General features: G+C 41.0%; 2 protein-coding genes across 2 annotated transcripts; both read left to right on the top strand.

Annotated features, from left to right (window-relative positions):
- Positions 1-531: 531 nt before the first annotated feature.
- mtnr1c (melatonin receptor 1C) lies at positions 532-10,673 on the top strand. The gene is made up of 2 exons (XM_085790131.1): positions 532-1,044; positions 9,347-10,673. Exons 1-2 carry the CDS (start codon positions 849-851, stop codon positions 10,210-10,212), a joined length of 1,062 nt encoding a protein of 353 aa, XP_085646257.1. The 5' UTR covers positions 532-848; the 3' UTR covers positions 10,213-10,673.
- Positions 10,674-18,324: 7,651 nt separating this feature from the next.
- Positions 18,325-21,434, top strand: vma21 (vacuolar ATPase assembly factor VMA21). The gene is made up of 3 exons (XM_085790124.1): positions 18,325-18,487; positions 18,817-18,926; positions 20,389-21,434. The coding sequence occupies exons 1-3, from the start codon at positions 18,426-18,428 to the stop codon at positions 20,526-20,528; spliced, it is 312 nt and encodes a 103-aa protein (XP_085646250.1). The 5' UTR covers positions 18,325-18,425; the 3' UTR covers positions 20,529-21,434.
- The last annotated feature ends 3,689 nt before the right edge of the window (positions 21,435-25,123 follow it).

Here is a 25,123-nt window from a genome sequence, read left to right as displayed (position 1 = left end):
TGATATTATTTTCTTAGCTTTAAAATATTAACCACCAGTTCTTGCATGTTTTTCACCGTTTGCAAGAATCTCTCCTGGACACACGAAGGCGCCATTTCTATGCACATGAGAAGTAAGAAGTTAGTAATGGCTGGTATTGTAAACCATGCCATTAGCCACGAGTCTCCACAGCTCCACATTGAGGGGAGTCAGGGTTATTATTTAATGAGAGAGGTGCAGAAAGGCAGATCATAGCGCAAAGATTGCAATTTTCAAAACAGCAAAAAAAAAAAAAAAAAAAAAAAGGGGGGGGGGGGGGTCCTCATATCTGACAGATTGTTTTTATTTTTCATTTTTTAGTTTTTACCAGAGCTCCAAATGAAATTACACACATGCAGTTTTTATAAATAGCTCTCCTCAATAACCAACACGGGGCTCAGTGTTACCCTGTGTGTGAGCATCGCATCCTCGCATTTCCATTACGCACAGGAGAGCGCTCACATGCCTCCTGCGAGCTCTCCTGGCAGAATGGAAGAGCCTCAAGGACCATGGGGACCACACGGAGGACAGCGGTGAAACGCGAGCTCCTGCGCTCTTTATCACCTTCGAAATGAACTTCTACAATTTCCCTGCATGCGTAAAGTCTATTAAATGTACTATATGCCACGGTTCGCGTCCTGGAGCTGCTCCAAAGGCGGTGGAGTGTGGTGGCTTCGCTTCTCCTGAAGAAGTTCCAAGACTCACTTTGATTATTATAGTTTTTGTTTTGTTTTTTTGTTTTTCCAATGATTATTTATTATCATTATTATAACCACTGTTGATGTAAACACTGGAGTATTCCCATCTCTGCCGCTGCACCCTGCGGGGCAATGGATTTAGAGGTGAAGGATGTGAACGGCTCGAACTGTTTGTCCCAGAATGAGAGCGACGGCGGACTAAGCGCTTCTTCCAGTGGAGTGTCCACTGCGCTGGCCAGCGTGCTGATCTTCACCATAGTGGTAGACATCCTGGGCAACGTCCTCGTCATCCTGTCCGTGTACAGGAACAAAAAGCTCAGGAATGCAGGTGAGAAACAGAGCAAAAGATGAAGTGCTGATTTTGAATCAGAACCACGGAAGAGAGATGTGTTTGTTTGTGTCCATGTAAATAAAAGATGGAGGAAAAGAAAACAGCTCTAAGATATGTGAAATATGGGATGTTAGGAACAAGCAGTTAGACAAAACAAAGATGGAAAAGTTATTCTTTTTTTTATTTGATCCATTTTTATGAAAGAATTTCAGAGAAAAAATATCTGGCCAACAACAAAAGGAAGGAGTCTTTATTTGGTTAATCGACTGTCTGGTGTCCTGCCTTCCCCTCTTCATTCATAACTATAATTATGTAACATAACGTGTGACCTCTGTGTTTGGTAATCAGGCTGCTATCTGAAGTGAGCCTCCTGTCTCAGTGTGATGGAGTTTCCACAGCCATGCCTGTCTGCCTTCATATCTCTTCATAAATAATAACTACCCCTTTCCTTCCATTTGGCTTTATCCTTGGTTTCTTTCTCCCAAATAAATAACATCCCTCCCTCTATACAGGACCTGTTGTGTGCCCTGAGCTATCAAGGTGAGAGAAGCTGTTGTTTAGCCATACCCCTTTCTGCAGGTGTCAAACCAACCCTATATTTCATTGCGTTGCATTTGAAGAAGGAGAAGAAATATTTATTGCAGTTCCTCTAAAGCCATTTTCTTTCTTGGCAAATATGCCATCATCATTCAATTACTCCCTTTTCCGCTCTGGACATTAGCTGTGTCAAATGGTCACCACGTCCATTTTTGTAATTTCCATTATTCTGTACTGTAAACAGTTTTTAAAAGTCTGTTCTCATGAACTAATAAGGGAATGTATGAAAATGATTTGGGAAAGGGGGACTGGACTTTGCTAATGTAAAACAGCTGACTCTCCTGCCCAATATCATTTTCTTAGATACATAAACTTGAATCTTTGTAGTTATTAGTGTGATTATTATTATTAACTATCCTTTCAAAACATGTCCTTCTTTTTAAAGTGCATTTGTAAGTTCTAATTAGTTTTCTTTTGAAAATTATGTCATTTAGCTACAAATGAAGAGTTGAACACTCAGCGGAGCACACACCGCTGCCAAAGCAACAATCCAACACACCTCTGTCACATCTGGATTGTACAAACTCATTGATCAGCAAATCAGAGATACATCAAAATCTGTCAATTATTACTTCAGAGGTTGACTAAAGTGTTGAGAAATACACAATCTTGCATCATCTATCTATCTATCTATCTATCTATCTATCTATCTATCTATCTATCTATCTATCTATCTATCTATCTATCTATCTATCTATCTATCTATTTGGATATAGGGAATGTGCTGAGTTTTCATGCAAGTTCAGCTGAGGGGCTAAAGAAAATAAAGATATACAGTATATATACCGGTATATAGACATATCTTTCAAAATAACAACAACAACAACAAATTATAGCTGCTGCGCAGCAATGGGTCGGGTCCGGACTAATTTTGGCAAATTTAGGCAAATTCTGAGCAACAAACAGGAGAATAGGAAGACAGGACAGTTGACCTTATAATGTTCAATTTGCACCAGTTGAGGGTTGAACCCACAACCTCTGGAACCACAGACCGTTGTCTATCGCACTGAGCTAATTGACAAGTGGCAGTTCAACAGTGGCTTCACAAATTGAGTAAGCCATTCACTGTCGTGCAGGCAGATTTGAAACCACAGTAAAAAGAAAAATCAGTTTTTGAGGTAAAATTCTGATATGTATTTGTCAAACATCTACTATGAGTCTAAGATGTTAGGAGCCTTCGCACATGGTCCAGTCCAAGCTATTTGGATTTTTAAAGAGGCTTGCTGTGATGCCACCATCAGTACAACTGTCTTGTGTTTCGTGTTGAGGACATCTGACATTTTGATCTGTCATCATCACCATCACCCTTGCTGGGTCTCGAACCCACAGCCTCTGACACCAAGAACCAGCTCCTAACTCGCTGAGCTAATTAGCTGGTGGTGAGACCTGCTGTGTAGCTTCATTTATCCACTCAGGTGAGCCAGTGCCCGGGCAGCTGTTGTGATGAAATGGTCAAAATGTCAGAAATTCAGTTATCTAAACAAAAATCTGATAATACATAAATTGCATCTTGACAGCATGGGAATGTTGGTGATTTGTTTTTAATGATACGTGTTTTGCTTCATAAGAGAAAATATGATGTTTAAAAATGTCACTCTCAATTGACTGCGGTTGTTCCCATGAGAGCAGAATTCAAAATGTTCTCAAAAATTCAGTTTTTGAGATAAAATTCTGATATTTGCCAAACTTCATCAACCATGACTCCAGAATATTCTCCTTTTTTTCCAGGAAGATTGAAAATGTATTTATCAAGAATTTGATGGTATATGTTTACAGTACTGTTTACAGTCAAACGTTTTCATGCACTGTAGGCTCAATTTTTGCTTAATCAAAAATCTGAGAAACAAGTTTTGTGGAGGACGGTCTGGAGATGCTCTGTAGCAAGTTTGGTGTCAATTGAGCAAAAATTGTGGGAGGAGATACATTTTAAAAGTTTTACAGTTATTGAAAAAAACAGAGTGATGGACTTCATAATTTGTAATAAGTTTAAGTGGACAAAAGTTTCAGCAGTATTGAGGCTACATTGTGGTGAAGTTTCAAAACTTTAGCATCTACCATTGGTTTGGTAGGAATTTTTAAAGTTTTTAAATTTAAACGCTTATTGTGCCCCCCCTAGGAGGGGGGGGCACATGTCCTTGGAGTTGAGTAAATCTGGCATGGGTTTGGATGTTTCTGTAAAGTTTGGTGAGTTTTCGCCCATGGGAAGTATGACTTCCTTGGAAGAAGAAGAAGAAGAAAGAATTCATAGGAATACAATAGGTTCCCGGCAGCTTAGCTGCCCGGACCCTAAAAAGACAAGGTTCAGCCCACATGATAATAATGTTCAGATGGTCCCTAAATAAATACAAATGTAAATTCTTACACCCAGTAGCTCCAGGGTTAAAAGTAATGCCAGGAAAGCCCACTGCTGAGGCAACAGACTAAACTCAACAATCACAACATGATGCTAATGAGAACGTGAGGAATTAGGCGGCAGGATTAGGTCAGCGAGTGTTTGGAACAATGAGCTTTTAATTACAATTTCAAATACATTACATAACACATCCACTGTGCCCTGCCGTGTACAGCAGCCAAAAGCAGTTTGGCAAGAAGTTCAGACGAAGAATAATTTAATTATCTGGTTTGCAAAAATGACAGTTGACTGGTCAGAAACAAAAGGCTGGGGGTAAATGGCCTGTTCAAAGGTCTTCCTCACGCTGCTGAACTGTGGACTCCGCTCTGATTGTGGATCTCATGTCACTGTTCTCTTGCTCTAATTGGACTTTCTGGCTGATCCAGTGACACGACAGTCCTCAGCAGTGCTGTGTCCATTCACCAGAAATTCAGTGCCTCCTGTTCAATCTCCTTCAATCTCATGCTATCATTTTTAAGTCCTTCAGGGACTGAAGTTGTCGCTGCTGTTAGCCTATCAACAATCTCCTCTCTGTTCTTAACTAGCTATTTATAGAATTGGCTCACTTTGTATGAATGTTTAATTGTATAGAGTTACCAAAAAGCAGAGCATGGACCCAGCTGAGGAGTAGTGAACAGCTGTTGAAAACCCGTCTGCCATAAAAATCACTTTCAGTGATGGATGGGCGTTTGGTGAGGGAGTGAGAGGATAATCGCACTATAATTGTTTTAGTATAATACAACAACATGCTCTGGGTCTGCAAAAGGATTTATGGCTTTCAGTTGCTAAAGACTAACTCAGACATTTTTTTTTTTTGCAGAATCTGATGTGTCAGACAGAGTGCTGAAATCAAAATCCCATCCCCTCCGTCCATTACACACTGTTCTAGCTGTTGGTTTGCTACCTCACACACAGCAGCAGGACCTTTCCGCTCTGCTTAACTTCAAAACGCTCGCCTCGCACCCTGCCTCATATATCCCTCCGCCATCCACTGAAAAAAAAAACACATGCACGTGTGCACATTTAGAAGATGCTGGTGCGTCTGACTGACAATACATTTGTACCGTAATATTTAAATCCTTTTTTTGGGGGGGAGGCAGGGGAACAATTGAAGGACCATATGTTCCGTCTGCACAGGTTTCCAGGTTCTATCAAGCGTGCAAATGTAATAGGATCTATCCAGTGAATCTTCAAAGGGTAGAGCATGGCACTACAGGACTGCCAATGGGGTGTTAACACTAGAGTTTTCCACTGGGGGTTAACCATACTAAAAATACACTAACAAAATGCACTCATGAGAGAAAGAGAGGAGAGGGGGGCAGAAAAAGAAAATAATGAACGGGAACAGATGGAGGAAAGAATGAAATAATGAGTGTGTGTGTGTGTGTGTGTGTGTGTGTGTGTGTGTGTGTGTGTGTGTGTGCAGTTTACACCTCCATGTCAGGAGGTGTGGGTCATGGGAGTGTGAGGATGGGCGTGATTTTTGTTAAATCATGCATTGCGTCCAGTCACTCCTCGGTCATGAATAAAACCTCGAAACTGGAGTGTCCAGAGGGGGGTTAATTGAGTCAGTGGACTTAGTGAGTCAAACCAGAAACCAATTTAAATTGACAGTGCAGATCCACGGGGAATATCACTTAGCACACTACATTAAACATGTCTTCTTTTCCTGACAACAAAATAGTGGATGACATTTAGTCTGCTCGTGCGGGAGGTGTAGAGGTGGGACATGATCAGATTAGGATTATCTGCGCAGACCACACCTGGAGAAGGTAACTGTAGCCTTGTGTGTGCTGCACTTCTAGTCTTTCTCTCCTCCTGTGCGAGGCTGTTTTGTTTCCTAATTCGCCATCCTTCATATGTTTTCTGGGACTGCGGCGATTGAGTGAAACGTTGTTGCACCAGACGCTGCTTGTGTCCCGATGGTCTGATTTCTCTCAGGGGCCAGTGAGTCTTATTTCCCCAGACGTCGGAGGTCTGATTGGTCGATGGTCTTTGATGATGACGATGATGTTTTTGGCTGGGCTCATGCAGGCTGCATCACCAAAAGGCAGCTCCTGTCAGTTTAATGTTAAACTTCTTAGAAAAAAATTCTCTGGCCCCTTGAACACGAGTTCATGAAGTAGTCACTACTAATTCATCAGTGCTAATGCCCTTGCCGAAAGGTTACTCTTGCTTATTTATGATAACACGACTGACTCAGTCGAATGTAATCTAATTTGGGATATGCACTCATAGTAATAAGGCTTTCGCCGCTGACAATCAACCGGATTCAAGCGATGCCAGCCCTCCTACACATTTTTTCATGAATTCATCTTTCCTTCAAAGGTGTATAAATATAGCCGGGTGAATCAAAGCATATAGTATATCACGTTTCCAGTATGGGTGGTGGGATACAGATGGTGGGTTTGACAGAGGAACATAAGCCCGTGAGATTCACATGTGCACACAGCAATGCAAGTTGTCATAGAGAAAACTGATTCGGCTGAGAGACTTTTGTTTTGTCTTTTGGTTTGTTTATCTCGTGCACTTCATTTTGTACCTATTCCTGCCTCCCCATGTCTCTCTTATTTCCAAAATTGTTCTCTTTACTATTCAAAACTATTCAGCCGGAATGAAGCAAATGCACCATAAATATGCCTGCATTTCATACAGAGCCTATTTTGAAACATGCGCAGGTTGATATTGTGGACAGGGGAGGATGCAAAGCAGTTTTCTGTCTGACATATTTTTGAATATGCTGCATCCTAGCGTGTGCCAGATGATTCCGGATGACAAATATCCTGTTTCACTCACGCAGAGCTGAATATTTCTCTGCTATATGAGTTTTCATTCATGTTTCATCTGCCAAAAAAAAAAAGAAGTGTTGCATGTGACAGACAAAGAGAAAGAGATACACATGGAGGAATTCAGTGGGTGGTCGCTCGGCTCTCGAGAGCAAACTTTGAAGCAAGAATCAGTTGAGTTGATTTCATTTCACTTGTCTGACAGTTTTTGTGAGAGAATACAGAAAGATCACATAATTATAGAGACAACGGTGTCACCGAAGTTAAAGGCTGCGTGTCAGCTGTCCCTGATGGCCTGTAACCTAACCAATCAGCATCCAGGTTAACCTCCATTCAACTCACACTCCATTAAAAATAGCTTGCAGAGATGTCAGCGGGCATGGATCTATTCTGGTACCCAGGCCTGAGAGTATCTATCTTTGGTGGTGGTCTGTTTTACCCTAAAACAATAATCAGACTGAGTGCTGTGAGACTGAGCACCAGGCCCAGCCAAGGCCTGTTAATTGAAGAGTGAGAGGTAGTCCAGTGTTTTAATAATGAACACTGCAGCATAACAAAGACTATCTTCTGTCCACTTCACAGCAATCCTTTCAGCTGTGTTTTAGCACTTACCTCATCCTCTCAATGATAAGGGGGGAGGGAGGGTTCAGCCAGAGAGAGCTGTGAGGCTGGAGCATGCCCTGGCCAGCCAGCGCACATGATAACACTGAGCCGCATGATGTCAGTGAGGAATCAAACCTCTGCACAATGACAAATGCACACAGTGAGTACTGTGAGCATCACAAATACAATCTGACAGATTTGCCCACTGAGCTGACTCGAGGACGAGGAAGCAAATGCTTTTATTTTTCGTCTCAGCAGGCTTGAGAGATGGCCTGTGCTGGTTTAGTAACTTCAAATAAACCGACTCTCTGTGAATACCTGTGCCTGGTCTGTGGAAAAATGTGAAACCAACATCTTCTGAAATGAAAAGAAAACATCACAAAAGACTTTGTTGCTTTCTTTCGCCGCAATAAATGAATCAACTTAGGCAAGACGACTAAAATTAGAGTGGTTGCTAAACAACATACTGTAGCTGTGTGGTCCCCGGGGTGCAGGGATTATAACAAGGCTTTGAACACTGAGGATTGATGGCCAACATGTGTTTTAAATCTACTCCCATCATATCTGCCAATCAATGCTGTTGTTTCAGCTGTTGTCTGAGCAAGTGAGAGCCTCATGCCTTAACATTTCAACTTCAGGAGGTGGTTTATGTTATATCCACCCTGGAATCACCCCAGCCTTTGACTCAAAATGTTGTTAAAATGAGGCACATTATATATAATCCTTTACAGATTATTTATTCTAACCGGTGATGTAATTGTGCAGGAGGAACCGGCTGAAAACTGGGCAGAAAAGTGATCATAGCTCAAGATGCAGCTTTATTCAGCTTAATACTCATCGCTATCAAGTTTTATTGCTGTAAAGAAAACTGTGTGAACATAAACAGCAGAATCCCCCCTTCATCATAATTCTTTACTCATACAATAGACCCTCTGTTGCACTACCCACGTCCGCTCCGAACTTCTGTGAAGCTCATGCCTCTTTTTGTTAAACACCAGTTCACATGCATTATGACTCCGGTATACGTTCTTATCTGACATAGCATTGCAATTTGATTTATTGTTCCCCCCACACCCAGAACAGCTGCACTGTAATAATATCAGACGTCATTTTCAATGATTCATGTCTTCTGAGGAGATCCAGTGTCACACTGCCATCAGCTCAGACTTCCGGAGGACAGGATCTTGTTTGGATGTAATCAGACGTTAAAATTTCCCATGTCTTGGTTTTTATGTACTTGTTCAGTTGTGCTCAGCTTTGAAATGCCAGAGGCCAAGAAGCTTTAAAACAAGAACCACTTGATATGAGCATTTTATTGCCATGAACTGACCTAAGGAAAAAACACGCTGTTCTTACAATTATTCTTTTGTATACTTGACTGAATATTGGTTGGTGTACGTTGAAAAGACTGAGCAACCGAAAGCCATGTTGGTGCGTTGTGAGGCGCAGTGTATATAATGGGAATCCATCCAGTGCTTGTCAAAAAACCAAAGTGATTTATGCTCTAGGCGCTGTGGGTACATGTTCTAAATTTTATGGTAATCCATCCAAAAGTTGTCGAGATATTTCAGTGTGGATCAAAAGTGGTGGCCTGGCACTGTGTGTATGTATAAACATGTTGTTGGCTTTACAAACAGTCACCATGAGAGGAAAAGAGGTTGTGACAGAGAGAGCTGTGACAATACAACATTCGCCTGGATCCAGATTAGTGCAGTGAAGAGAACATGGTAAAAGCATCACCAAAATGAACCCAGTGAAGGGGCAGAGGGCACAATGAAGTTGCTCTTTTGTGATCATACCTCCACTGACACAGTTTATTTTGAGAAATTTAACCCGGAGCGGGAGTGCTGTATACTTTAATTATACACCAGTCTGGGACACGTTTTGTCTGTTGTTGTCTGAACCTCTTCTGTTTCTCCAGGCAACATCTTCGTGGTGAGTTTGTCCGTAGCAGACCTGGTGGTGGCTTTGTACCCCTACCCCCTGGTCCTGACCGCCATCTTCCACAATGACTGGACCATGGGTGACCTGCACTGCCAGGCCAGCGGCTTCATCATGGGCCTCAGCGTCATCGGCTCCATCTTCAACATCACGGCCATCGCCATCAACCGCTACTGCTACATCTGCCACAGCCTCCACTACGACCGGCTGTACAGCCTGAGGAACACCTGCTGCTACCTGGGCCTCACCTGGCTGCTCACCGCCCTCGCCACAGTGCCCAACTTCTTCGTGGGCTCGCTGCAGTACGACCCCCGCATCTACTCCTGCACCTTTGCCCAGACGGTCAGCTCGTATTACACCATCTCTGTGGTGATCATTCACTTCCTGATCCCGCTGCTGGTGGTGTCCTACTGCTACATGAGGATATGGGTGCTGGTGATTCAAGTCAAACACCGGGTTAAACCGGAGCAAAGGACCAAACTGAAACCGAGTGACGTGCGGAACTTCCTGACTATGTTCATGGTGTTTGTGTTGTTCGCAGTATGCTGGGCTCCACTGAACCTCATAGGCCTGGCCGTAGCTATAAACCCTGTCAAAGTGGCGCCAAACATACCAGAGTGGCTCTTTGTCACTAGCTATTTTATGGCGTATTTCAACAGCTGCCTCAATGCCATCATATACGGGCTTCTGAACCAAAACTTCCGCAAAGAATACAAGACCATCCTCCTCGCTCTTTGCATCCCACGTTTGCTCCTCATGGAGACGTCCAGGTGTGCCACAGAGGGACTGAAGAGTAAGCCCTCCCCGGCTGCAACAAACAATAATGTAGCAGAGTTAAATGTATAAACATCTGCTTATGATGAAGTGTCTATGGAGCCTCACTTGTGGCTGCGCTCCATTATTCACCGAGTGCCTTTTCATGACGTTGAGAGATAAGCATGTTTGGAGAGGACACCATTGCCACAAGTATTCCTTTAATGTCATACACTTGTCATTCTTCTCTTTCCTCAGGTGTAGAGGAAGTTGTATCATCAGTACATTGTGTTCCTAAATGGTTTGACAAGCAATGAAAGGAAAATGTCCCAACAGCTAGTCAGTATTGGAGGACCAGGGAGGGGGGAGTCAGCTGCGCGACTTCTTTCTCTAAAATCTTTTAAACGGATCAGTCAGCTCATACTGTAAGGCCTATTTTTGGATGCAAGACTTCACTCTTCAAGCCACACCCCAGCATGTGTACATCACATGCACTGCCTGTTTGTTCAGTACCATCATGAGTACGTCAACAACATAATGAAAATGAAATAAATAAATAAAAAATGATCACCACCGTGTCATTGCGGTTTTAAATGCAACATTAATGATGGAATAGCCTTAAGATTTGTTTTTTCCCTGGAGTGAAGTCTGTTATCTAATTTTAGATTCACACTGAAGCCCCTTCATTCAGTTCATAGTCTGGTTATGATGGATTTCAGGCCATTATTGTATTTTGGTTTATGTGATTGTGAATATGTGAAACCAGTCTCAGTGTAGCATTTTTGTTGCACTCAGGTTAAATCTGAATCTCCTGTTTGATTCTCAGTGTGTAAGAATAGCTCAGACTCCCTCTCACTGGGAGTGTAGTCTGTATTAATTGACCATTTTTTCTCCTTCACCCTCAGGCTTGTCTTCTGAGCAACGTTGCCCTCATAAAACACACTAGAAGATTGTGGAAGCATTAGCTGTGGTTTCATTTGGAATAAATTTGAAATCAGATCCAAGGCAATTTCAGAACGGGCTTTGTGCTCCCATGGAAAATAGACAATTTTGATAAACTTTCATCTGCTTCAACTACTAAATGTCAACTAATTTGAGCAGAAATGTTTGAAGCCCATGGGGTCTGCTCTCCAACCCAGGATGATTTAGAAAATCTGAGAAATTATAAATAAAGAAAATTAATAAAGAAATAAAGAAAGAAAGAAAAGGAACAACCAATGACAAAACACAAAGCTAGCTTTCTTGTTTGTTAAATGACCAAGGGGTATGATATGCATCAGGAGCCGGAGACTTGATTTTGTGAGTGTGCCCGCGCACATGTCACCCTAGCTGAAATGAGCTCTGACAAACAAACTATGAGCGTTTCACCTCACAGTGAGGCTCCAAGATGTCGGTGTGACACATTCTTGACAGGATGCACTGTTGCTGGAATATACAGTAAAAGACACTTCACATTCCCAGTGTCTAATTCCAATGATTTATAATTATTCCCAGTATATTCCAGATCTACTTTCAAATCCATTTTCCGACTTCTATATTGCGCTGTGCTTTGCTGTAGCTAAGCTGGGATAGACTATCTGGTGTCTGGCTAAATTAAAACCTCAGTGGGTGATTACAGATGCAGGGATAGGAACCTGAGTCCATGATGGACTGATGCAAGAGGGATGGATGGAATGAGCAGAGGGAGACTCTCTTGCAGAGTCAGGTGCCATCTATTTGCAGAGTTGTGAAATGCCACAAAACTGTTCAATTCTGCTTGCAATCTTACGAGCCATTGTCTCTGATGTGGAAGAAAGAAGCTACCCACATACCAGAGCAAGGTCAGCCACAGATGGCTAAAGGGGCTTGAGGGACGATGACAGTGTCAGCTCTACAACACCAAAGAGTCAAAGACTAATGGCAGGGTCATCCTTTTATTTCCCCCCCTCTCACCTTCTGTTGTTCATTTTCTCCTTTTCTTGCTCAGCATACTTGTATACGTATACTGTATTTATCCTGTTCTCTCCAAAGGCATCAGAGGTGCAGCTTGACATTTTGAAAAATACGCTTCTTTTGTCTTCTTGCCAAGTGTAAGATGAGGCGATCGATAACCACTGCCATATCTGCCTGTTAAGTATGGAGCTACAGTCAGAAACAACAGGAGGAAAGAAGCCACCTGCACCTCTGACACCATCAAAACACATTGTCCCAGTGTTTAGAAATATCCTTACACAAATATACGGTAATATATATTTTTAAATATGAATCATATTAGATTACACTATAAACTGTAAAGCCTGTCAATGTGTTTATAATACACACAACGAGTTGAACGACTTGAAGCTGTAATTTACGATTTCAAAAGCCTGCCTGGAACGCAGCATTAGCGAAAACGACCGGACCACTTACTTCTGCTTTAAATCAAATATAGATATCATATGCATATACATATTTATTATGTTAGCCTACATACATTTTGCTATGGGTATTTCTTACTGTATATCTTTGTATATCTCATAGATAATGGTGGCAACATCACTCTTGATTTGGGCACGTATGTCACATTACATTTCTCTTGGAAAACACTTTGGAGAATATGCTGGTCTTTGTAATTAGTGGTAATTAGTGAGCTTTAGCAGCAGATGCCTTTATTAGTTTATTTTTTATCTTTAGAAAGATTGAGACTAGCTGTTTACACCTGCTTCGCATTCAGACAAGAAAAAAGGTCTATGGCACAACTCACATACACAGTAGATAAACCAAAAGTACAATCCAGAGTCAAGGATGAATAGTTGAAATGACTGATCTATCCACCCACACTGCCTGTCATTTTGCAAGTGATTTAATATGAAGGGCAATAGCTGCTGGAGACATTTTTCTTACGGTTATGTTCAAGGACAGCATGATCTATCCATGCCGCCCTACTCTATAAGACCCATCATAACTCATGACTTAATTTAGCCAATTCTATGTATGTGGCATGTCTCACTGTGAGTTGCATTATCTTTACAAGAAGCGTTATCTCTGTATTTTGTTTTTTCCTTGCTATAATTTTTGTGTCAGGCAAGCTTCACTCCATTCAGGCCACATCATAAATCCATTGGCATGGCCATGTATACATATGTCAGAATATAATATCATAAATCATATGGTCTATTGTCATATGTAAGATTCAAGGCATACCTGTTTTATCTTCTGGAAATATAGATAAGGGATGTGCACTGCAGCATCCACTTGATGTCAGAGACTATTTATTGCCAAAACTGGACCAAGCACAGGGGGAGCAAGGCGTACACTGCTAAACTGGAGGCTGTCTGAGGACATGATACTCCCTCCGCAGCCGTGCTTTCACTTGCTTATTTTCGCCTCCTCCTCAGTGGTATGTGAACAGGAGAGGCCTCCAAGAAACAAATTCTCATTTGTGGGAGATAAAGATTATTTCCACAACGGCAGAACCCTGCCACAAATGTGATTAACACAAAATGGATGAGCAATGAGACATTATATGGCCTTACGCTAGCATGACATGATGGTTTTCCGCCCGCTGGATGAAGCCAAACGTAACACCCCCTTTGCACAGAGGAATTTCTACGGCTCTTGCACATCACTGCATTTTACAGCAGTGGGGTCTCACTGTGGGCCTACTGCCACAATAGCAAGTCTCCTAATGGATTTGTGCATCGGGTTTAGCACTGCCTGTGTTCTCATGCATATGATGTGTTCCTACATGTCCCAGTGGGCTCTGGGTCACAATACTACCAGGAGGTTTTAGGTGTCATGGGTCCAAGGAAGCCAATGAGAGCAGGAAATAGGGATGATGGTGATTATTTGCGTCAGTTTTCTTGACTTTATTTTTAGACTGAATCATACAGCAGAGGGGGGTATGGATGCATCTGTAAATGTTTAATTATTGCTATTTGACAAAATGTTCACATGCTCCTTGTTTGTTGACAATAACCCCTAGTGTGTCAAGTACTCTCTTTTTGATTTACGGTACATCAAAGTATCAATACAACAAATATATTCCGTTGCCTTAAGTCCTATAGTCACAATTTTATAGAGCAGGACTTCCTCTGCATAAAAAATGTCACCAAACATAATGACTAATATTTATCAAACTATTAGATTGTTTTCTAAATTTCCAGTGCAATTGTGTAGTTGTTTTGCAGTGTGTTGGGGGCCTTAGGGTCACAGTATAAATTGTTTAAAATGAGATGTCATTTTGTAAGGAGGTCTAGGTGCTGACACTGTGAATGTATCAGCACTACAGTCCACAGAACACAGAAACTGTACCATAAAACAAGCCATCAGGACTTCTGCAACTTTATCATGTCACACCACTGCCCTTTGCCATGCCCCCAAGCCCCACCCACCTGGACCCACCATCCATTCTTGCAGGACTTGTTCTACCTGAAATCTGCTATATTTATACTCAGTCCCACAGAAAATAATCAGAACCAACCAACCTGTTTTCACAAGAGCTCCAGAAGCATCAGAGAGGAGTAAAACTTTAATGTCTAAGATAAAACAGTGGAAACGTGAGGCATATGGGACTTTTAATTTGAAATGAATACTTGCCTCTGAAATGTTGTAATGAAATGTTGACATGTATGGAGAAGCATAAAATGGAAATGCCAAAGAACAAGTAGCTCATGTTGTAAAACTGTACATGAAGTACAGCAGCCTACTTTCACTTTCCACTTGTAGTACATGCCAGAGGAAACTACCAAGCCATAAACCTGCTGACAGGAACTAATGCCCATAACAATGCTCTCACAGTTGGCATTAGTTGTAAATGACTGACAAGGCTTAGAATAGCAATGAACTATTTTTAAAGTGTTTTATTTCCAGTCTTTTTCCAAATGGAAACTCCATTGACAATAACGGTCCCCATTACGACACTGAATATTCTGTGAAGGACGTGGTGTCGCTTGGTCAAAACAACAGGTGTGGCATGCGGGGTGCCTCATGTTTGACATAGAGCACTGGTGACACGTGGAATGCAAAAAGCATAGCTAGGAGAGTCCAGACAGAGGGAGCCGTGGGAAATACTTCAAGAAGGTCATAGGTCAAGATCCAAGAGGAAGGACAGCTATTGAACTTGGACCCCTTGACCACATCTACACACTGCTATTCCACTGAGAACATGGATTCTGTCAAGCTTCTATTTTTTGAAGCAGTGGTTTTATTAAAGTTTATAATCCCATCATAACAGAGCGAACATGTGCAGTCAGTGACTGTACCAGCTATGTCTTTTGTGGTTTCTGGCCTATTCCCAATGCTCATTGCAATAAATCGTCTAGTTAATTTTGAGTTTTGCATCTGTTTCCAGAGAAAATAAAATTCCAGTGTATTGGGAGGATGTAGTTTTGATCTGGAATAATTGCTTTTGACCTGTTTATGGAAATTTTATATATTGAAATTAAATATTCAAAAAATATAAGTTATTTAGCCTATGGGACAGAGATATTTTAAAAACCACCACTGACATACAATATCGTGTTGAATAGCCTATAGTCAGCAGCTTATTTAATGCTCAGCGCAGTTGTGTGTGGCACAGTTTGCACTGATTTATCGATTGATTGATTGATTGATTGATTGATTGATTGATTGATTGATTGATTGATTGATTGATTGATTGATTGATTGACTGATTGATATACATTTTTCACACTTTTTTTCGTTAAAACTGAGAATGAATATTATAATACACAAGACTTTTTAAAATGCACCTACAAATCCTTTAACTCAATGTCTTATTTTCTGCATTTGGAAATTTTCTCTTCCAGTTTGTGAGGTAAAATTAGGTGGTAGGTTTCAGAGAATCCCAAATCATGCAAGTAAAACAGTTTACATACTCATTACTCCAGCTTATAAATGAAAATGAATGTTGGCTATTTGAATATAAGTGATGTAATTCATCATACAGGCCCTGTCTGAGATGCAGGTTGCTCTGAGAGAAAGCAGGTCTAAAGCTTGCAAAGTGCAACATCCAACAAAACAGTAACAGCGTAATGTAATTTTCAAAATTGCTCTTGCTTCATCCAACATCAGATCAGAGAATAATACAATTCCCTGCCACAGTCCTCTGCACCTGCAGGGTCAGTGACGTCTTCCTGGCTTTTTGTAGGGTAACTACTTGAATGTGAAATTACTACAACAAGCAAAATTATTATTTCGAACACACATCACTGGAGTGTTTCTATAGTGGATCTGACTGGTCTCTTTTGAGTGTCTTTTCAATTGAAATGTGTTTTGGGGAACCTGCTGAGCGTGAGACCGGTGAGAACGAAGCCAACTGGAGCAGAAAGTGCCACTCCTTGACACCCAGCCAGGGAGACTTCAACCAGAAACACAGCCAGTGTACCGACACTAAATGTATAGACTTGGCATGAAATAGTCTAAATGGCTCTCTGTTACATCTGCAATTAAATGCGAAATTGTCTCCAGTGATACATTATTCAAGACCAGGGGAGCACAAGCATGTAGGCCCACTGACTGCGTGCATGTGCATTGTATGCATGGAGCCACTGAGGACTGAAGTTATGTCATGACGTGTTTTTAATCCACCAGTGATTTAAGACTGCAACAAAGATCCTTGAATAATGAATTTACACATTTACTGCTATTCTTAGGTTGATTATGAGTTGGAGCAAAATACAGTGACATAAGTATGAATGGACGATTGTATTTTGATAAGAGGAAAAAATACAGTTCAGACAGCTTCAGCCTATTCAGTTCAAATAAAACAATTATAAAAAACAAGGTCTCAACTTAAATTGGAGTATGTTTACAAATATGTGGGAGATATATACACCATTTTCTTCTTCAACCTGGAACTCTTTCTGGTTGCCTCAGCCATAAATCAACCTGCTAAATGATGACATGTCATCCTGAGAGTTTTGATGCATTAGGATGAATCAGAGCTCACAGAAACACAGATTACCTCTGTAGACCACTACATCCATCCTGCTGCTTCTGTAAGCAGAGTAATCATTAGTAAATGTCAGTGCGCCTTTTCTACTTGCGGCCAGACAAAACCTAGCCATAATTGTTTATTTGTCTTGTTGAGGCTTCGAGGTTTGCATCTTGAGGTGAATCCCTTACTTGCGAGGACTTTTCTCATTTCTTGTTTAGCCTCACCAGGCAAAAGGGGGTCAATCCCAGACTTGTGTTCCTCAGTTGACTTTTTTTTTTTACTCCACCCTCCAATTTTGCAAACTGACCTTCGATATCTTTGTGACAAAGAAAAAATGTTTCATCCCAGCAACTAAATTCACAAACTGTGAAAATACAAATTTTCCTAACTTGTGACCCCTTACACCGAAGTACTTAGAGGGAATTCAACTAGGCCTATGTCAGTGCGTTTCTGCAGTGTCAAGTCAGGAAGCTGTGAGAAAAACCTTTACCCAACATAGCTCCACTCAGCTTCCACCTGAAAGGAGGTGCAATCAGTCAGAATAAGTGAAAACATCTGTGTGGGTGCGTAGGGTCTTAAAACGTCATTAAATGTGCTCACCTTACTCTTTGTATTGTTTGTTTGCTTCATCTATTTTGTTTGATTACAGTCTGTACTGTAATAATCCATGTACTATGTTTCCTGATTGTAAAACGGTATCCTTTTCCAGAGCAGGTGTGCAAGGTGTGAACTGCTGCAAATCCTCTGGGGAAAAACTGACTGATGAATGACTGACTGATAATCTGTCTAATACTTTGCTCAAATAAACCTAGAGCCTAAACACAAACAATACTAATCCAATAATACCACTAAATTCTGCTAGACATATTCTGGCAATAGTCAGCCAGGCTTTGACTGTAGAGTGGCCTCAACTGACCACCCATCATTCTCAAACATAAATAACCACAGATCAGATTTTGAATACAATTCAATTGGAATAATGCAATTTCTGTATAAAACAACACTGGCATTATGACAAATGTTACAAATTTCAAAATGTGTTTTATATGAAATGTTAAACTAACTTTACATTTGTGGAAACACAAATGTTATCATCAGTGCAATACAATGTTCAAAGAAATTGACGATGAATGGTGAATTCACAAAAAAATAAAAAATAAATAAAAAAGAGATGTGTGTACAAAAAGAGAGAGAGAAAAAATGAGAGGGGATAAAACAGCTTTTACATGTGATGCAGCTGTAGTCAAACATCGCGAGACTGACGTCAAATCCCGTCATGTGACGTTCCCGTGACTCCATGCGGAAGAGGGGATTTCAACAGTGACAGCACAACAAACAGCTGAACGTTAGCATCAACTGTGTCTGTTTTCCCTCGCATATCTCTGTCCAGCCTCATATCAGCACAGCAATGGACGGGTCTGTCAGAGCATCTCCGGACGCTGCAGCCGGACCGCCGCCTTATTTTCGAGGGTAAGAAAACAAAGGCCATACTTTCAAAAGAGCGGCTAGCGTTAGCCTAGCTCTGTTTAGCAGCCTCCTCAGTCTGGTGAAGAGAGAGAGAGAGGGAGAGAGAGGCTCCAAACCTGCGTCTCTCTCCCCCCGCGCTGCTCGGTGCTTAACATGTGCCAAAGTTTATAAATGAGTTGATTTGTGTAATATGGCGTAATCCTGAAACACGACACTACTGCTGGGGGGCATCACCACCACATTCAGCAGTCAGCATGTTAGAGAATCCCGTCCGGGTAAAGTTGCTGTCTTGCTGCATCTTGGCTGACTCATGAACTTGTGCTCCTCTGCAGAAATGAAGGCTCCCTGGTTTCTGCCCTCAAGACACTGCTATTCTTCACTATCCTGATGGTCACGCTTCCCATTGGACTGTACTTTGCATCAAAGGCGTACATCTTTGAGGGTGAGCTTTACAACACTACCTTGTTTGTGTTGGGAGTACAGTGCAAACCCTTTGATGATTGTTTTCTTTAAACTTATGATTTAATGCAACCACAAACTGCCCCTCTCATCTACTTTAAAGTCTTGTCTTGATCAAAGAACTGAATTCATAAACAGAGCCTCACTGATTTTGTAGCTGTCCCTTATGTTGCAGTACAATCAGGGCTGCAACTAACAATTTATCTGCACATAATGCAAACTAGAACTAGTGCCTCTGCCAACCAATGAAGTTACAAAAAAGTGTGGTCATCTTCTCCCCTTCTGTTATGAATATGAATAAAATAAAACTAATATGATGTAAATGATATAAATAATGTCATTAAATATAATCAGAAATGAGAATATATGCAAGGGCCTGTGTATGTATATGTGTGTGTGTGTGTCAAGTTGAGTCCTCTAATGGCCTGAGGAAAGAAGCTCCTCCTGAGTCTCTCAGTTTTGGCCATCATACCTATTTTCTTGATCTCAATTCAAAACACTTAATTAGCTGCTGGAACAGGCAGTTGCAGGGGTGAGATGGATCTCTAATGATCCTGGTGGTTCTGGTCCTACACCTCCTGTGCAGTGTGACATGAAGGTCATTAGTTTCCAATTAAACATTTGTATTAAAATGTGTCATAGTTGCATTATGAATTTTTGAGTTATGGTCTAAAATACATTTTGTGAGGTCACACTGAACTTAACCTTTGACATACAAATTGAAATCAGTTTTTTACCTTTGTTTGTTACCTTTAATTGTCAGTGCAAGCTATTTTTAGAACGGCGGAGCAGAGCCATGAGCTGCTCAGAGCTATGCTTTCTTGGTTTCCTTCATCAAACTCATCAAATACACAATCCAACAACTCCAAAACGCTCTCATGGACAAGTTGTGACCTGCATATTCACCACGCTATGAGATAATAATGGAACATTACGAGACAGAGTTGTTTTCGAGGCAAATGCAGAGACTGCTTGCCGAAAAACTGCCTCCGACAGGAACGCGCATCAGCGTTCGGTTTTGTATGAATTTACCTCTGTTTTGGAGTTGTTGGATTGTGAGTTTGATGAGGGAAACCAAGAAATTCCATGAGCCTCCATAGCGTAGCTCTGAGCAGCTTGCGGCTCTGCTCCACCGTTCTAAAAATAGCTTACACCGACAATTAAAGGTAACAAACCTACTCCTTTTTAATCAATTTACAATTAAAATAAAAAAAGCTAAGATTGACAGATCATACAGGTCACTTTATAAGGGAGAGGGAGATGGGTTTCAATATATTTGACATGTTTGTTGATGCAAATTGTCATTACATCATTTAGAAATCAGGACACTTACATTTGTAACCCAGAAAAACTCAGAAAATCAATTATCATTTTAAGGTTTGAATTATAATCTTAGTCATTTGTATATAGTTTTCAACATTTGCTTCTCCGCCTCTTTTTCCCAGGTTCGATGAAGATGTCGAGCTCTGACAGCTACTTCTATGCAGCCATTGTTGCTGTGCTAGCCGTGCATGTGGTTTTGGCTTTGTTTGTTTATGTGGCCTGGAACGAAGGCACGCCTAAAGGGAAGGGCAAAGACGATTAAGGCATGCTTATGAGCCTGTAACACCGGAGGAGACGGACTCGGCGATTCACAGCCCCCCCCGCCCCCCCACTCCACCATGGGCTCCAGCACTACACATGGCAACATCTACCAACCAGACAGTTAGGGGATCCTGTTTGAGCTTAGGCTTCAACCTGAGGTTAAAGCATGCATCTACCGTATCTTCCCTGGCATGGGGGAGTGGGTGCCGTTGGGTGTGTATTTCACCAGCCTCAGCAGACCCGCTTTTTGACTTTTTGTTCTCTAGCATTGTTACTTCTGTTGAAAGAGGACAGCCCAAATATTTTAAGAGGCTTTCTTATAAGCTGCCATTTGGCTAAGTGCTCCCAGTCTCTTCACAGTAAAGAGTGTGTCATGTAGGAAAACATCTTGGGCTTTCGATGATGCATGCGTGTGTGTGTACACACATACACACACACACACTGTATGTACCTATAATTTGTGAATGAAGACTCTGATTCTAAAATACTCCACCATATCCTTTCTGTGACAAATTTCTGCCGCTAAATTATGATTGCACTGTCCTCACTGTCGGTTCTAATCTGCATTTATTTGAAGTTGACTCTTGGCTTCAATATAAACCCATAATGTGCTTAAATCTCTGGCAGCATTTTGGAACAAACTCTTCATGATGTCAGGTCCATAAAATAATCAGTTTGTCCTTTTTTGTGTTTTTCTTTCTGTTTTAATGTGTACTAGTGAAACGATTTGTTGCAATTTTGAATTAGGACGTTGTTGCAAGATTAGACTGTATTTAAAGAAATGTTTTGTATTGTTCGGTGAGCTTGAGGATATAGATGTCATTGAAGTCAATGTAATTCAGAAGAGAATATTGTCTTGCTCAAATAAAGTGAAAAAATGTTTTTGTTTCATATGTTTTCAAAGGTTTCCTGCTATTTTTGTTGTTTGTTCCCTATTTAAAAAACATATATACTGTATATTAGACTGGCTACACGAGATGATAAAAAAAAACAAAGTGAAGTGAAGATAAGTAGTTTTTTTATTAGTGATTTCAGTTACTATTATTATTATTATAGTAGTATTAGTATTTGAGGATAAATGTCACTGTCACACATATTTCTACATACATGTGGTCTGAGCATGTGATAAACAAGTTGTATCACACAAGAGGCCATGACTTCCCCTACCATCTGTTGTGTAAGCCACACCAAACCAAACCATGTGCGTGTGTGTATGTATGTGCATTTATTTACTTAGGATTTTTTTTTTGGTGGGGGGTGATTTCAGCTTTGGTTTATTTATGCTCAGTCAAACTCAGTACTTCTATTGAAAACAAACAGTTATGTGTATGTGAGGGGGAAAACTCTGTGTGGCTCGTTTTGTCATAGATAGATGGACTGTTACAGTGTTTATACCAGATGCAAATTAAACTTTAAAAACATTAACAAACCTGACATGCAATAACAAAGTTCTATAGACTAAACTATTAAAATTGATTACTTTGTTCATCCTCTTTCAAAACAGGATGCGCACAAAGGCCTGTTAATGTGACACATATTTTATATTGTGTGCAAAGAAAATGAAATCTTTCACTCTTTGAATTGATTGCCCTGATTTCTTTCCCCAGCTTGAAAGAAATTATAGTGAAAAGAATCAATCAAGTCTCCCAAACAGCAAACACTTTCTCTCTCGGGGCCGCCGCTGATCAGATACTTCTGTGGAGTGGCTTCTGCAGGGAATCTCAGCTGTCACATGGTGGCAGCAAACAGTCGGCTCGTTCCCACAGACGGCACAACAAAGAAGCAAAGACAAGAGATGACAGATGCCAAGCCATGATGACGACGTCTGCCTCAGAAACCGTGTCAGCAGCTGATTCCTGTTGGCCTCGCTCCGCGCCGCATGAGTCTTCGGTTTTCAACAGTTACTCTTCTGTAGCTCCGCATACAGTTTGGTTCTTAAGCTGTGCAGTCTGCGTTGAGTTTAACAAGGCTGGTGTTGGTGATGAGGTGACAGGCCTGCAAGCAATCAGACTGATTCAGTCAGCAAACATCAGAAGCCCTGTTTCCTTTTTGGCTGATATTTCAGAAGCTTACCCTAGCAGCAACACAAAGTTGGTGCAAGGGCAGGCTTCGCTTCTGGCTCTTTGTCATTTATCACACATTAGCAGGTTGGCTGCATAGTGTCAGTGTGATGGAAAACAGGCCAGAGAGCACTGAACACTTACTCCAGTCAGGGATTAAATAAACACCACTATTGTATTCAATTGAATTCAGTCTTATTTGTACAGTGCCAAATCACAGCCTGCATTATTATCTCAAGGCACTTTGCAGGCTGAGCTCAAGACCTCACAATATCAGAGAGAGGGAGCAGCAGTTCCCACAATGACAATAATACTTAGACTGATTGGTATACTGCAAGTAATAGTACCAATAGCTATAGATGTCATTGTGTTACATTCATAACATCAGCTTAAATAAAGAAATAGTACTCCAGTGGCAGATGTGAATCCTGTAGCTCCATCCTGTAGCTCCAGAGTCAGAGACACCTGCAGAATGACAGAAGGACACAAAGAAAGAGGAGAATAAAAAGTTAATGATATCAATGCACAGAGTGTGTGAGAGAGAAAGAAGTGCTCAGTGCATCATGGGAGTGCCCCCAGCAGCCTAGGCCTACAGCAGCATAACTAAGGGGTGGTTCAGGGCTTTATCAAAGAAGGAAGATTTAAGCACCTAATCTTTGATGTGGAGAGGATGTCTGCCTCACTAACCCACAGGAGAGGAGCCTGATAGCTGAAGGCTCTGCCTACTCTCAGAAACTCTAGGAACCAAGTATAGGCCTGCAGTTAAGGAGTCTTCTGTTGGGATAATACAACTCTTTGAGATATGATGGTGGCTGACCATCAACAGCTTTGTCTGTGAGCATTTTTAAAGGGAGCCATGAGTGGAGTCTTTTCACTGAGTTATTGTAACATCCTTATGATAAAGAATTAGAATGATCCAGTCTAGAGGTAACACTCCAGCAACGACAACATACCTTAATTATTTTGTACATAGCTATGTCACAATTGAACATATCATTTAAGTAGGAATATGTCAGAGTGTCTGTTTGGTATTTTATGTTGAGAGAAATTCAAAAAGAGATGCCAGATGCCAAAATATAATACAAGGTATTTCCTTTGCCCAGCAGGTGGCGTTCCCAGCAGATACAACCCCCTGCCATGCAGCATGCTGGTGTTTCAGGAAAAAGATAGGGAGAGGGCAGTAGAGTACTGTGATACAGCTGGTTGGGGAAACGAATATGAAGTACCACACCAGAGGGGGAAAAAACTGAATAAAGTGATTGAATAACTCATCTGGACACATAAAATTATATCCACCATTAAACAAAACCAAGACAGCTCTTTATTGTATTAGTCTGAGCTGTTATTTCCCATGAAACTCTGCTTAGGTGCTTTTGAGAGGATAATTACTGGCTTCGCCACTGAAAAAACAACAGTGGTAGAGAATCACTTATCTATCCCAAGCATGTAGCACATGCTTTTTGTTAATAGCTGCAGTTTGGCAGGGTCTAAGTGTAGATAGCATAATTACTGTGCATGTTTTTTAGAAGATCCAAGCATCCCCAGCCATGTCACCATGGACTGTACAAGCGTAGCTGACAGTGTGTTTGTGTAGGTGTTCTGCATTAGGCAGTGTATGCAGTGTTCGCATGCACGACTACACGGGTGTGTTTTGAGCTTTAGTGTGTTTAATTGAAGTGAAATGTAATTGGAGGGCTGTTGGCTCCTTCAGAGCGCTTTTAACGTTGCTTATGGCTCCCATTGGGATTTGAAAGTCCAAAAAATAGCCCATTATCTCTAATGAGAATGGTAAAGTAAATAAGCAGCAACTACACCTTTGACACTCCTGTAGCTCTTTCACTGTGCCAAGCTTTTACAGACAGTACCAAACTGATCTGGGGTGAGAAAAGAGGGAAGGGGGTGTTCAGAAGTGGAGTATTTGGGGTGGTCTATATTTTTTTAATAGTAGAGTGTGGAAAAAGTGAGGTTCTTAAGTAATTACTCCACAGAGTTTTTATAATTTGTCTTTATCTGTTATAATGTCTATGATCTCTGTTGTGCTGTGTGTTAGCCTATTTGCTAACACTAAGCAGTTCTGTAGTTTAAGCGCAATTAGGACATGGCAATATGTGTAGCTGGACGTTCCTGAATGTATTTGCTATCCTGTTTCATGTTTGTAGTTTTTCAGTAAATGGTTGAGATAAATATCATGCATTATGAAGTTTTACTGAAGCAGGCCTTAGTTATATGGGTTGAGCTCCTTGATTTATGTACTGCATTTTCAAGAAATAGACAGAGCTCCCACGTTCATTTCTCATTCATCTTAACAAAAAGCACAAGTACCACAAAGTAAAATCAGAAACAGTCAGTATCATATTCTGTCAAACTAAAAGCCTTAAAATTACAATGCTGTATGATGTGCTAGTCTGATATTTATTGGAACATGCTCTGCATCTCTAAAAATGTGCTATACTGTACGCCTTCTATCATGGACCAAATGTCTTGACATGAAATCTTGGCCTTACACTAGAAAGGATTTCATTTCAAAGTGCTGGAT

This window comes from Trachurus japonicus, chromosome 10, assembly GCF_045865225.1.
Source record: "Trachurus japonicus isolate A0001 chromosome 10, Traja_1.0".
Lineage (NCBI taxonomy): Eukaryota > Metazoa > Chordata > Actinopteri > Carangiformes > Carangidae > Trachurus > Trachurus japonicus.
The sequence above is the reverse complement of the archived record's forward strand: the minus strand, read 5'-3'. Positions and strand labels throughout refer to the sequence as shown.

Coding starts and splice junctions, on each gene's coding strand:
- mtnr1c (XM_085790131.1), top strand. CDS start 849: ATGGATTTAGAGGTGAAGGATGTGAACGGCTCGAACTGTTTGTCCCAG. Junction 1,045..9,346: donor CAAAAAGCTCAGGAATGCAG/GTGAGAAACAGA, acceptor CTGTTTCTCCAG/GCAACATCTTCGTGGTGAGT.
- vma21 (XM_085790124.1), top strand. CDS start 18,426: ATGGACGGGTCTGTCAGAGCATCTCCGGACGCTGCAGCCGGACCGCCG. Junction 18,488..18,816: donor CCGCCGCCTTATTTTCGAGG/GTAAGAAAACAA, acceptor GCTCCTCTGCAG/AAATGAAGGCTCCCTGGTTT. Junction 18,927..20,388: donor AAAGGCGTACATCTTTGAGG/GTGAGCTTTACA, acceptor TCTTTTTCCCAG/GTTCGATGAAGATGTCGAGC.